This window comes from Taudactylus pleione, unplaced genomic scaffold, assembly GCF_031769625.1.
Source record: "Taudactylus pleione unplaced genomic scaffold, aTauple2 ptg000934l, whole genome shotgun sequence".
NCBI lineage: Eukaryota > Metazoa > Chordata > Amphibia > Anura > Myobatrachidae > Taudactylus > Taudactylus pleione.
In genome coordinates this window covers 2,866,430-2,879,869 of record NW_028285335.1, presented here as the reverse complement: position 1 = coordinate 2,879,869, position 13,440 = coordinate 2,866,430, and the positions used below count along the sequence as shown (strand labels likewise).

General features: G+C 46.2%; 1 protein-coding gene across 3 annotated transcripts in view; it reads left to right on the top strand.

The window, feature by feature from the left end:
* PDZRN3 (PDZ domain containing ring finger 3) overlaps positions 1-12,729 on the top strand; it is a 266,344-nt gene extending 253,615 nt beyond the window's left edge. For all 3 annotated transcript variants that reach the window (XM_088459753.1, XM_088459752.1, XM_088459754.1), the window contains 5 exons: positions 1,668-1,766; positions 4,020-4,082; positions 4,744-4,845; positions 7,182-7,298; positions 10,276-12,729. In XM_088459753.1, coding sequence (XP_088315879.1) covers positions 1,668-1,766; positions 4,020-4,082; positions 4,744-4,845; positions 7,182-7,298; positions 10,276-11,832 — 1,938 coding nt within the window. In that variant the 3' untranslated portion in view covers positions 11,833-12,729. The remainder of the gene's footprint in view (positions 1-1,667; positions 1,767-4,019; positions 4,083-4,743; positions 4,846-7,181; positions 7,299-10,275) is intronic.
* The last annotated feature ends 711 nt before the right edge of the window (positions 12,730-13,440 follow it).

Here is a 13,440-nt window from a genome sequence, read left to right as displayed (position 1 = left end):
TGTAATCGCCATCATCCGGGCGCACTTGCACACCCAATAGTTGAGTACACCCCATTACAGCCTAGTTACTACTCTTCGGCAGCAGGTGAAGATGCCCGTGAAAGACGCACGACTCTGAATTGCCCGTGTTTGCGTATGCACGGTTTCGGCAGTAGGAGAGAAGAGAGCAAGGACGGACTGTTGGACCACTCAGAGGACCTGATCAGTCCGGCTCCTGAAACCTTGACATGTTTATTTGTAAAGCTTATTAGTAACTATTGCGTGAAGAAACTTCTTTTCTAGGTTTAAGGTGGTCCTTTAAATAGTTAAAATATATTCCAAATGGTGGTACTCCTACTACTTGGGTGCACTGCAGCATTCACTGAGTTTAGCCATGTGGCGGGACCCCTGCATTCCCACTACCTGTCCCGTTGCGCTGACAGATTTAGAGTTAGGGCTGGTCGTCCTAGCACAACTTTGAATCAGTGTAACTTGCTGATGTGTTGTCCCGGATCAGCTGATGGGCAGCGCTACACACCTCCTGGATTTGGTCAAGCCCTCAGTACCTGGGCCCTTGTTAGCTGTCGACGACCCTGGGACCAATTATGGCTGACATGCATTAAACTCTATATCGCCACCTTTAGTTGGATCCAACTCTAAACAATGTCCTATATTGTTCACTACTTAGAGGTCTACTTACTAAGCAGTGTTAGGAGACAGAGTGAAAAGTGATAAGGTGCCAGCCAATCAGCTCCCAACTGTCATTTTTCAAACACAGCCTGTGAGATGACAGTTGGGAGCTGATTGGCTGGCACCTTATCACTTTTCACTCTGTCTCCTAACACTGCTTAGTAAATAGACCCCTTACTGTTAGAATTATTGTTATTTATTTTTATTTCACCATAATGCTGTGAGGCACTGTGCCACACTATTGCCCCTGACACACATTAATAAAACCTTGGCAAACTAATCTCTTTAAAACAATTGCACAAGCCTCTTCTCGCACACGTACAACTAAGCAATGGCTGCATCAAGCCTTTTTATTACTATATGTATTATGTATTCATGTGATAGGGTGTGTGAGGGAATATTACAACTAATTTTTCTATATTCTGTTTCTATAGTGATTACAGCTGTTCAGGGATATGGTTCATATCAGACACCGCGCAGATTACATCCCAGAGAAATGCCTATGTAATCGTTTGCGCCGTGACGCGTCCAATACAATTTATTTTATCAGGAAAAAACATTTCACCAATGAGCAACGGCCATAGTTTGTTCCTGAATTCACTTTGCTAACTTTTCCATTACAGATAGTATTGCCCACGTCAGAAGCAGAAGACAAATGATATTACGGTTTCTTTAAAGCATCTCTATTCTCGCCGGCGCTGACATGGCAATTGGCATTCCCTCATTATTCCCTTAAACAACAACAAGAAAAAAAAATCAATGAAACGTCTTTTTTTTCTTCTTGTAAAATGACTTTGTATTGACAAATAGAGCCAGACCTCACATTATTGATCTTTTTATTTTTATGTAAAATTACTGTGAGCTGAACAAGCTAATCGGCTCGTTTCCAGTGCAACGGAAAGAGACCCAACGCACTTCGCCGGGATGAAATATGACCATTGGGGTTGAATACTTATTTTTTATTTATTTTTAACATTTTTTTTTTTTTTTTCATTCAGGAAATTGATCTGTACAGACTGAACAGCCAGGATAAGCTGGGACTGACGGTGTGCTACAGGACAGACGACGATGACGACACCGGGATTTATGTCAGTGAGGTAAGAACATAGGAGATTACTGACATGAAACGTATCCGGTATTGTCTTGTGTATAATATGTGAATGGCCCCAGGGGTCGCAGACCTATTTACGGAGACGAATGCTAATAATTGGGCTGCAAGTGTGCCTGTTGTGATTGTAATTTAGTATTTAGGTAGTAGGTTTAAAGTAGGAATGTGCAGGCTCGGATTAGTTTGGATTTTCCCGCCAAATTCAGATTTATTTATTTTTTTCCCGCCAAAAATCGGGTCTCAGAAAGAGGCAAAGCATCATCTTTCATGGACTTTTATCCAGGAATGATGTTTGTCCATGAAGGATGACGTTTTGCCTCTTTCTGAGACCCGATTTTTGGCGGGAAAAATCTGAATTTGGTGGGAAAATCCGAACTAATCCAAGCCTGCACATCCCTAGTTTAAAGGGGAGAGTCACCCTAATATCATAAAATAAACACATATATCTGTCTTGCACAGCCATCTTGTTAATGCCTTCCCCATGCTGAGGGGACCGCTCTGGGAATTAGCACTACACATAACGCTGGAGCTCCGTGTGAGTCGGTAGCGCCGAGCGTCTTTTCATGCGACTTTTAACCTTCCAATGCGTCTTATTCACACAGCGAATACAACACACTATCAGCTTCTGACGATTAAAATGATATGCGGCATGCCTATATTCTATGTGCGACTGCGGCTGTATCTGCATACAAAATGCTACGTTATAGTGTCAGTGGCTGTAACACTGTAACTTGGAATATTGCATTCAGATACAGCCGCATTTGCACATAGAATATAGGCATGCCACATATAGGGCTCTATTTACTACAATCTGCATATTGAATGCAGATTATAGTGTGATATCGACTGAATTCGCATTGCGAATTCAGGCAATATCACAGGGATTTACTACAAATCCCTTGCAGGGACAGAGCTTGCGATAAAGCTCTGTCCCTGCAAATCCCCTCCGCACACTAGTCACGGTATTTTCGCAAAAAATACTGTGACAAAGTGCCCGCGTATGCGCTGACCGGCCGCCGCTGCTACCCCCTGCCCGGCACTAAGCCCCGCCTCCGTCATTAAGCCCCGCCCCCCGTGATCGCTGACCCGACCCCCCCCTCCCTTGATAGCACTTATCTGCATGATCCGGGCCTCTGGTAATGTCTTCCATGCCTCCGATCAGGTGATCTCCCATACTGCACTGGGACCCAATCACCTGATGACCGGGCCGCAGTGCACTATGGGAGACCAGCTGACCGGAGGGAAGACATCACTGGAGCCCCGATCACCGGTTTTTGACAATTTTTTTTTCTTTTTTTTTGCAGTGGTCAGCTTGCGGTCTGTTTAGACAGCTGATTACTGGGACCGACTCCCAGCTCTGCTCTCCCCGTTAGAGCGGAGCAGGAGTCCGGTAACCGGGGGAGACCCTGGATAACGCCACCGCCAGGTGGCGTTATTATCACAGGGCTTTCCCCGATATTTTTTTATAATTTATTTTTAGTAACTCGGGTCGGATCACATTTCCCATTACAATTATGGTAAATGCAATCTGCTTACTAAAAATAAGTGATACTTAGGGGTTGGAGTAGAATTTTACGAATTCTACTCCAATTGCCCTGTAGTAACTATAGGTGATACTAAAAGGGTGTGAAAATACCCTTTTCACTTTATTTTAGTCAAAATAATGTTAATAAATAGAGCCCATAATATCAATCAGCAGAAGTTACCCCGCGAATAAAACGCATTTGAAGGTAAAAAGTCACACGAAAAGATGCTCGGCGCTACCGAGTCACGCCACGGCATGACGCGACTAGAAGGGCTGTGTATCGCGCAAGGAGGTTAGATGTATGAGGACACATCTGTAGACAGTTCTGTGTCGCTACTCTAACCCTCCAGCCCCTGAACTGGAGTAATCCATGGATGTGTCATACTTGAAAGAACCTGCTGGTCTGAAGACTCTCCTTTTTCAGACAAGTGAGAACCCAGAACCATTATTTGGTTTAGCTTCTGCCTCCATGTCACGTGCTGTTAGAAGACAACAGTTTTCCCTTTTATGGTCACAAGTAACTATCAGCTGGATCTGATTCCATCACAAATCCTATTATTTTAAACTCAGGGCTCATTAGCACTGAGCTAACTCCTGGAAGTCGTACGAAGTAGTTAATTTTTTTTTTAATCAGCCTGCGACAGCACTGTTATAAATATTCCAGCAAATGTATTAATTGTCACTTATACAAAACATGTGCATATTTGTGTTTTTCAGATCGACCCGAATAGCATTGCTGCTAAAGATGGGCGGATCAGGGAGGGCGACCGGATAATACAAGTAAGTTGAGTCACATGTCAAAAATTCTTTGGGCAGAGTTGCTTTGAACAGCAGATTCTCAGTGCAGCCTTTTCGAGGAGGGCAGTGTCACCCAGGCTACTCTTATATTCATAAAAGGGCATAGGAGTTCCATTTCTAAGTAATTTGTGGTTGTAGGGCCTGTATTTACACGGCTACAGGTTGCACAGCAGATTGTCCCATAATAGTAATAGCCCTGAATATCCTGCTATTGATGGCTCATCATGATTTGCTGCCCCTCATGTTGCCACCTGGCTGGTATTTTAGTGTCCTGGGTGGCGATTTATCAAGTGGAGGTGTTGCCCATAGCAACCAATCAGATTGTAGCTATCAGCTTATAGAATGCTCTAGATAAATGGTAGCTACAAGCTGATTGGTTGCCGTGGGCCACATCCCCACTTGTCCTCTTAAGCAGGTTTGATAAATCTCCACTCTGTACCAGTGCCAGTAATACAGGAGAGACATAGGATTGAATGGGCAGTAACCTTTTCCAGAATAGGTGGCAGCCCGCCTCTAGGGGTGGAGCCTTAATGTATACTCTTATAACTCTTTCATGCGATTTGTTTACTTTCGAGGAACATTGGCTGATCACCTCCCCAAACATGGTTTCCATGGCCATCAGACTTCTGTCCTTGTTTTACAGATTAACGGCATCGATGTGCACAACCATGAAGAAGCAGTGGCCCTCCTCACAAGCGAAGACACCAAAAATGTTTTCTTACTAGTGGCAAGGCCAGAATTACAGGTACTGCACTGCCAGACCCTCAGCAGCTTAGGCTGGTGTCTCACCAGCATTTTCACCACTGTTTTTATTCCCATATTACACACTAGCATTTGTGCAAATGATTCTTTTTTTTATTTTATGCTGCACGACAACTTCTGTTGCTGGGAAAATGTTGGGATGGGGCAGAGGGAAATCTCCAGCACAGAAGTACATTATTCAGGAACCACTGTAATCTACGTTGCAATGTACTCATCAGGAAATGAGAAGTCACCAGTGGGTACTGGAGCCATACAGACGGCTCAAGGCTGCGGGTGATTTGTAATTTAGGTAACAATTTACAGACCACCGGGTGTTTCTCCTTATAATACACACTGGCACACTCGCCCGGAATATCTGGGATACTCCTGAATTACGGGGAGCTCTCCTAGACTCTCGGGATGGTACACCAGCCACTCGGTTCCTCCCTATTTTCCCAGTGAAGTGGGCGGTACGGAGACATGATGTCTCCCCGCCCCCCCCAACCAGGACCCTCCCCTGAGGGATCTACTGGAGGGGAAGAATTATAAGTCGGCAAAGATGTTATAATAGCAACGGTTGTTTTAATAGGCGCTGATGTGGTGACATCAGAAGTCACTGTTTATACAGATATTGTTATTAATATTATTACTACTGTAATTTATAGATATAGGGGCTGCAAAGATGAACGCAACTGGGACATATCTGCTCATGCATTGCGCGCACGGATCTAAATGCGTCTATTCGCACAAATGCAGAGTTGTACCCATCTCTGCAGCCGTATGCTTGGTTTGATACCCCTCCTCATCATGAGGGTGCACTGGTACGATCCCCACCCTTGGTGCAATGTATTTATACTTCTGTCCAACTGCACAGTACACAATTCCGTCACCACTTCACCCTGTTACTCACCTTCAGCTGCAAGTGTTGGGATGCAGTTACGTTACCGGCGGCCGGGATGCTGGTCGTCAGAATCCCAACAAGAGAAGCCCGACACGGGACTAAAGATAGGCGTTGAAATCCCGACGCCTATCTTTAGCCCTATGCCGAAATCCTGACAGCTAGCATACCGAACGAAGGTTAGCGGGAAAAGGTTAGCGTTAGCCACAGGAGGGGGGGTTAGGTTTAGGCACCCTCAGGGGGACTTAGGGTTAGGCACCCCCCGGGATTGTTAGGGTCAGGCTGCGGGGGACTTAGGGCCTGATTCAGACCCGCTCGCAAGATGCGATCGCTCGCTGGCAAAAAGGGGCCGGATATTTAAATTAAGTGCGCTCACTGCGTCGCGTAAGGACGCCCAATATGTTTTAGCGAGATACGGCAAAGTGCGCTCGCAGATGTCTGAAGACGCTCGCTTGCCATTCGCAACACACGTCATCTCTGAAATGAAGGATTAATTGGGACCATCGTGAGCCATCGGAGCTGCTCGCAGCCCTTGGGGTTGCCTTTCCCCGCCGCAAGCACTGTGATCAGCGCTGGGTGAAATACTTGCAGGTGACGTGTTGAATGACGCTACATTGCTAATTATGCATGCCCTTTAAACGGTGTTTTGGCGGCCAGACACGCCTGCGTTCGCACATCCACTCCCCCATTCACAAGCACCTTCCCCTGTTACCTCCCACTAACGGCGCTATCTGTCACTCAAAGCAGCGATCTGATAGTGGCTTACATGCTACCAAAATCAGATCGCAACGAATGGCTAGCGCACGCGTACTGTGAATTATTCGCATGCGCAGATGGGCGAAAATCGCCCAGAGCGAGCGATCTCGCCTTAGCGAGCGGGTCTGAATCAGGTCCTTAGGGTTAGGCACCACCTAGGGAGGGTTAGGGGGGGACAGGGGAGGGTTAAGTTACTTCTGATCAGGCTTTCAGTGTCGGTATGAGAACCGCCGGCTATTCAGCTGTTGGTATTTCATACCGATTCCGCAAGTGGTAGACACTACTAAGCTGCCTATGACTGCGTACGCTCAGCTCCTGAACATTGCGTAGTGCGAAAACCCACAAGGTACATTTGCCATACTGACTTGCATCAACCTCTGAATCATCACCATAATGGGTATCACTTAGGTGCATAATGTCACCTGCTTATTGTCTCCACCAGAATACAGCAGAAAACGCAATGACCATTATTTGCCTATCATCTTATTAGCAACATGGGGATCAGGACTTTGTCTAACACAAGCAGACCGTATGCTGTAAATGGTGCAGCAGGAATAATTAGGAAGCTTGTGTTACTGCAGCTCAGGGAGGGAGGAGCCCGGCCCCAGCAGGGATATATTAATAACAGGTAATGTTCCCTCTCCAGCATTCTAATGTCATCCTTCTCTCGCTTCCATGGCACACAGCTGGATGAAGGATGGATGGACGATAACAGAAATGATTTCCTCGATGATCTACACATGGACATGTTAGAGGAACAGCACCACCAAGCAATGCAATTTACAGCCAGCATGCTCCAGCAGGTACTGCTGTCAGCGGCACTTGCCGTCAGATCTGATATTCCCATTCCCGGCTCCCATTAAACGGATTAAACTAGCCAGACAGTTTAATGAATATATGAGGTTATGACTAGCAGGGGGCATTTGTCAAGAGCTGTACATTAAAGGCTCACAGGGAAGAGGATGATACATTTTTTTCGGTGAAAACATTCCATTATTTTAGCTGGATACGCTTAAGATAACTGGACTGACAGCTGGAAAAGATCCTGCCCGCTGGAGAGAATTGTAATATTCATTTGTGAGAGGGAGAACATGGCTTTCTCTCTGCTTCATCTCATTGTTTCTTTTCTTTTTAAAGTTCTCGCCGCAGCGTAATCCCGCGTGGGATATACTTTCGCTGAGTGGAACCAATCCTTAAAAAAAAAAAAAAAATCTAAATATGTTTATATACATTGATGGTGCCGGACCCATAGTAGCGGTCCCACATCGTCGCACGCAGAGCGGCAGCAAACTGTCAGTGATTGACAGTCTGCTGCCGTTTGTGGGCGGGGAGGGGGCGACGACAGCCTACATTTCCTATAACGGAGGCGTGTCGCCACCGATGGGGGGTCGGGAAGAGGCCAGGATCTCTGTCGGCTGACGGAGATTTTCTGGCCTCCTGGTTGTATCTGCCGTGGCCGGCTTGCGTAACCCAATGGGTCACTCAGCCGGCATGATGTGATGGCAGATTATACGATGCTGCATCCTCGGACGCAGCTCGGAGAAGTAGTGCATGCAGGAGACATGACACACTCCTCCTGCATTACCATAATGGTGCTATCGCAGCTGCTACCATGTTAGGAGCTGCGATAGCACTTGCGACCGCAGCTTAGTCACCCCCTTAGTTTTCATTAAACATCAGTACAGCTCTATTTATTTAGAACATAGGCCCTGATTCAGACCCACTCGCAAGCGGCTGTCCGCTCGCAAGTGGGTAGATGGTCTGCACTGAGCATGCGCACGACGGAGGGAGCTCCGTCGTACGCATGCGCCAGACGCGACGAGCGAAGGAAAGTCCTTCGCTCGTTGTGTCTGATCAAAGGGGGCGTGCTGTCGATGTTGATTGACAGCACGCCCCCTTTGGTGGGCGTGCTGGGGGCGTGCCTCCCTGACGGGGGCGTTCCCAAGGGAACGCCTCCCGTCAGAAGCCGGCCCACTGACATCACTAGTGATGTCAGTGGGAGTGATTTTGGCTCTGATAGAGCTAAAATCACTCCGGGCCCTGCGGTTGAAAACCTCAACCGCAGGCTCCGGCTCGCAGTTTCGATGGTCGCGATGGTCACGACCATCGCGGCCATCAAACTGCACGCTCGTACAGGCTGTGGGTGGTGACCCACAGCTATACGAGCGTCCAGGAGGACGCTCCATTTTTATGGAGGGCGGCCCTCATTCAGAGCGTGCGCTCTGCTCAGAGCGTACGGCTCTGAATGAGGGCCATAATTCAGAAGTTACCTATTGCAGTGAGTGTAAGAGTTTTATCACATTGACCGAGCAGACATGTAAAAACATAAATGATTTTTTAAGAGATAAGACTGACGGGAAAGACCATGTGTGCGGAAGACCTTTGAGGCAACGCTGTGCCCATTGGGTTATGAGACAGTGCCATGTACTTGAGCTAACATGGGATAGCCATCTGCTGATTTGCCCCTTTTAAGGCTCAGGTGCAGGATAGAAATTTGTGTTCAGCAGGACCGTAACTAGGGTAGTGAGACCTGTGCCACCACACAGGGCACCGCAGGGCAGGGGGGCGCTGTTCGAGCCTTTCAATTTTCCTGTTTATAATCACTTGTAGCTTCCTCTTATTTTATCCCCAGTATCTCCTGGCCTCCCCTATCTCTTCCCTATGAGGCCATGGCCCTTTTTCGGGTGCGTTTTGTAAAATGGGGGGTGGGGGGCAATGCTCTTACTGGCACATGGCACCAAAAAGTCTAGTTACGGCTGTGGTGTTCAGTGCTTGAAGGGGCAGAGACAGTTTTCTGAAACCATTAGGAAATGTAGAGTACCCATTTCTTAAAGATGACAAGTGGAGGTGTTACCCATAGCAACCAATCAGATTATAGCTTTCATTTTATAGATTGTACTAGATAAATGATAGCTAGAATCTGATTGGTTGCTATGGAAAATATCTCCACTGGGAACTGACTGTGTGGTCTGGCTGACTATGTCGGTCTACCCTCCTAAAGCTGGGTGCACACTGTACAGTTATCTGTCAGATCATCCGAGAATTTCAGTATCTGACCGAGGATTGTATAACCTGTACGGACGTATAATCTCCATTTATCCCAGATATATGGGTCTGATCGCATCTTCATGGCAGCTCATAAAATGCGATCAATCTGGTCACGGTATTGTAAACATTTTGCATTGTGTAAGCGCCGACGACCGATTTGCCGAAACATTTTATTTTGATTACGTGGACACTGTACAGATAATCTGTGCAATGTGTACAGGGACACTATATTTCCTTCCGACCAATAGGAGAGACAAATCGGAAGATAACAATTGTTCCGTGTGTAGCCAGTTAAGACTCACACTCTCCCTCTCCTGAGCATGTGCGAGATCAACTTCACTGCACTTGCAAATACGCCTGCTCAGACAAGGGGCAGACTGACATTCCTGGACCCTCTCCCATCTTTTGCTCGGGTGCCAGTAATGTTCTGCGCTCGCTTGCAACCTATAATCCCTGAGTCATTTAACTAGGGTATGTAGTCATTATGTCGACATGATCAAAAATTGTCGACAGTGAGCACCTCACAGGACAATGTAAATGTCGACTGTCACAATGTCAACAGTACAAGGTTAAGGTTAATGTTTGGCTGCAGTTAGGGTACGTTTAGGGCTCTTGCACAAAAACCCTATGTCTACATTATGACAAGTTGCTTACCCCCCCCGGAATTGGTGTCAGAATAACATGTCATTTACCTGCTTCGGTTTGATTTTTCTTTTTTTTTTTCTTCTCTAGAAAAAACTTGAAGAAGACGGGGGAACCACAGACACCGCAACCATTTTGTCAAACCAGCTGGAGAAGGACAGCGGAGTTGGACGCACAGACGAAAGTACTCGTAATGACGAGAGCTCGGAGCAGGAGAACATTGCAGATGATCACACTACATCCTCCAACACGCTTGGAAGTCAGAAAAAGCTCATGTACAGCCAGGACACTTTGGGGAGCGGAGACCTGCAGTTCAGCAACGAGTCTTTCATATCCGCAGATTGTACTGATGCCGATTTCTTGGGCATCCCCATGGACGAGTGTGAGAGGTTCCGAGAACTTCTTGAACTGAAGTGCCAGGTGGAAAGCTCTAACCAGCGCGGTAAATATTACCAAACCAGCACCATGGAGACCAGTCGGAGCAACCAGGAAAGTGTAGACCATGAACTGGAGATGCTGAACGAGGAGTTACATAGCATCGAGCTTGAGTGTTTGAACATTGTCCGTGCGCACAAAATGCAACAGCTGAAGGAGCAATACAGGGAGTCTTGGATGCTGCACAATAGCGGTTTTCGCAATTACAACACCAGTATCGATGTGCGTCGCCACGAGCTTTCTGACATCACCGAACTGCCGGAGAAGTCAGACAAGGACAGCTCAAGTGCCTATAACACTGGGGAAAGCTGCCGTAGCACCCCCCTGACTTTAGAGATCTCCCCCGACAACTCATTGCGCAGGACGGCTGATGTCCTCAACTGCCCGAATGTCGAGGGGGCAGCGGGTAGCGCCGCCTTCGATGCATCTCAGAAGAGCTTGCGACCAAGCGGCGGCAGTCGAGAGTCCAGTCCCGCCAGGTACCTCCAACCCGCCCAGGACTCTGACACCAGCAAACCGATGGAAGTCAGAGACAAAAAAGCCAGCGACTCAGGCAAAAGTCAGAATCCCTCAGAAAAGCCGCCCAGCTCGTTTGCGCCACCATATCGCCACTCGCCTTATAAACACGCCCATATCCCCGCACACGCGCAGCACTATCAGAGCTACATGCAGCTTATCCAGCAAAAATCCGCGGTGGAGTACGCACAGAGCCAGATGAGCTTGGTCAGCATGTGTAAAGATCTGCAGGACTCTGCGGAGCCCAGGATGGAATGGAAAGTGAAAGTACGGAGCGATGGAACGCGCTACATTACCAAGCGGCCGGTCAGGGACAAACTATTGCGAGAAAGGGCCATTAAGATCAAGGAAGAGAGGAGCGGGATGACGACAGATGACGACGCCATCAGCGAGATGAAAATGGGACGTTACTGGAGTAAAGAGGAACGGAAACAGCATCTCCGGAAGGCCTCCGAGCAGAGGAAAAGGAGAGAGTTTATGATGCAGAGCAGGCTGGATTGTTTGAAGGAGAAACAGACTGCAGAGGACAACAAGGAGGTCAGCATCATTGACCTCAGCCACAAAAAAATGATGAAGAAGCGCAACAAAAAGATTTTCGACAACTGGATGACAATACAAGAACTGTTAACACACGGGACAAAATCTCCTGACGGAACCCGAGTGTACAACTCATTGCTCTCCGTCACAACTGTATAAAATTGGCCAAACAAATTTTTTTTTTTTTTTTTGTAAATAACAAACTACCGCTGTGGTAGAATTCCCCGCCTCGTTCAATGTGGCAAATTTTGTTGGTTTTTTTTCTAAATATGAGATAATTACAGTCACTGTGTTAATAGTTTGTTTTTTTTTTCATTATTTTTTTTTTTTTTTTTTTAGAAAAATACATTATTTTTCTTTTTACGGTTTCAAAATTGGACATACCCTCACTGCTGCTTACAACATAGTACCCAATAATTTGCAACTAGCGCCTTTTGGGGCCCCGCACAGCAGAGCTTTGCTAAAGGCAACCTGCAGCATTTCTTTATACCAACTGTAATTGTTTTTCATTACATTTCTTGTACAGTTGCTAAATGTAATTGCCAAATAATCCCTTAGTACACATGTAACACATTTTAATCTTTATTCATAAATAAACACAAGCTTTTTTTTTTTTTTTGCCTGAAAACACAATAACAACTGCCAATATAAATATGATATTTTATAAAACTGTATTTTGTGATATTACTTTGCTGTTGTGTTTTTATATTAATCTGCTCTAACTATTTATCAGTATCTACAATAACGGGATATCGCCTAAAATGTAAGCCAGCAGGTCTACAGGTAACAGGAGCCAATCATTTTATGTATCAATTCTTACTAAGATACAATTTTATATATTTTTTTTTTTCCATTTGTCTAGCTTTAACGGGGTTTTAAAGCTTGTCTACCATCATCGTCTGCCCCAGTCGCCTCTTTACAGAAAGAAACATTTTGTGTCATTTTCATTCAAGATTTGTTTGTACTGATGTAAAAAAAATAATGCAACTCCATAAAATCACAAATGGTTGCAAACATGGCAAAGACAGATAATAAATTATTGTTTTGTATCCACAATAGCCTAAAACGGTGTTGTTTTACTTATTTGTTTTTTTTTTTTTACAGGTATTAAAGTCTTAAATCTAATTTAGCTGTTTCCCGCGGATTCACCCGCAAAGAAATCGCTTCTGCCTACATTTTTCTTATTTGTGGTGTTCTAATTGTATTGCTTTGCATAGGGGCCCTGTGGTGGGAGTGGCCCACGTGACCAGCAGCGCTATACAGACTGGTGGCAGCAGCCTTCACCCACCACTCACACCAATGTCACTGTGTGCCCTGTGCACAGACTGCTATGTAGCCTTTCCTATTCACCCACCACTCACCAATATCACTGTGTGCCCTGTGCACAGACTGCTATGTAACCTCTCCTATTCACCCACCACTCACACCAATGTCACTGTGTGCCCTGTGCACAGACTGCTATGTAACCTCTCCTATTCACCCACCACTCACACCAATGTCACTGTGTGCCCTGTGCACAGACTGCTATGTAACCTATCCTATTCACCCACCACTCACACCAATGTCACTGTGTGCCCTGTGCACAGACTGCTATGTAACCTATCCTATTCACCCACCACTCACACCAATGTCACTGTGTGCCCTGTGCACAGTCTTAAATCTAACTTAGCTGTTTCCCGCGGATTCACCCGCAAAGAAATCGCTTCTGCCTACATTTTTCTTATTTGTGGTGTTCTAATTGTATTGCTTTGCATAGGGGCCCTGTGG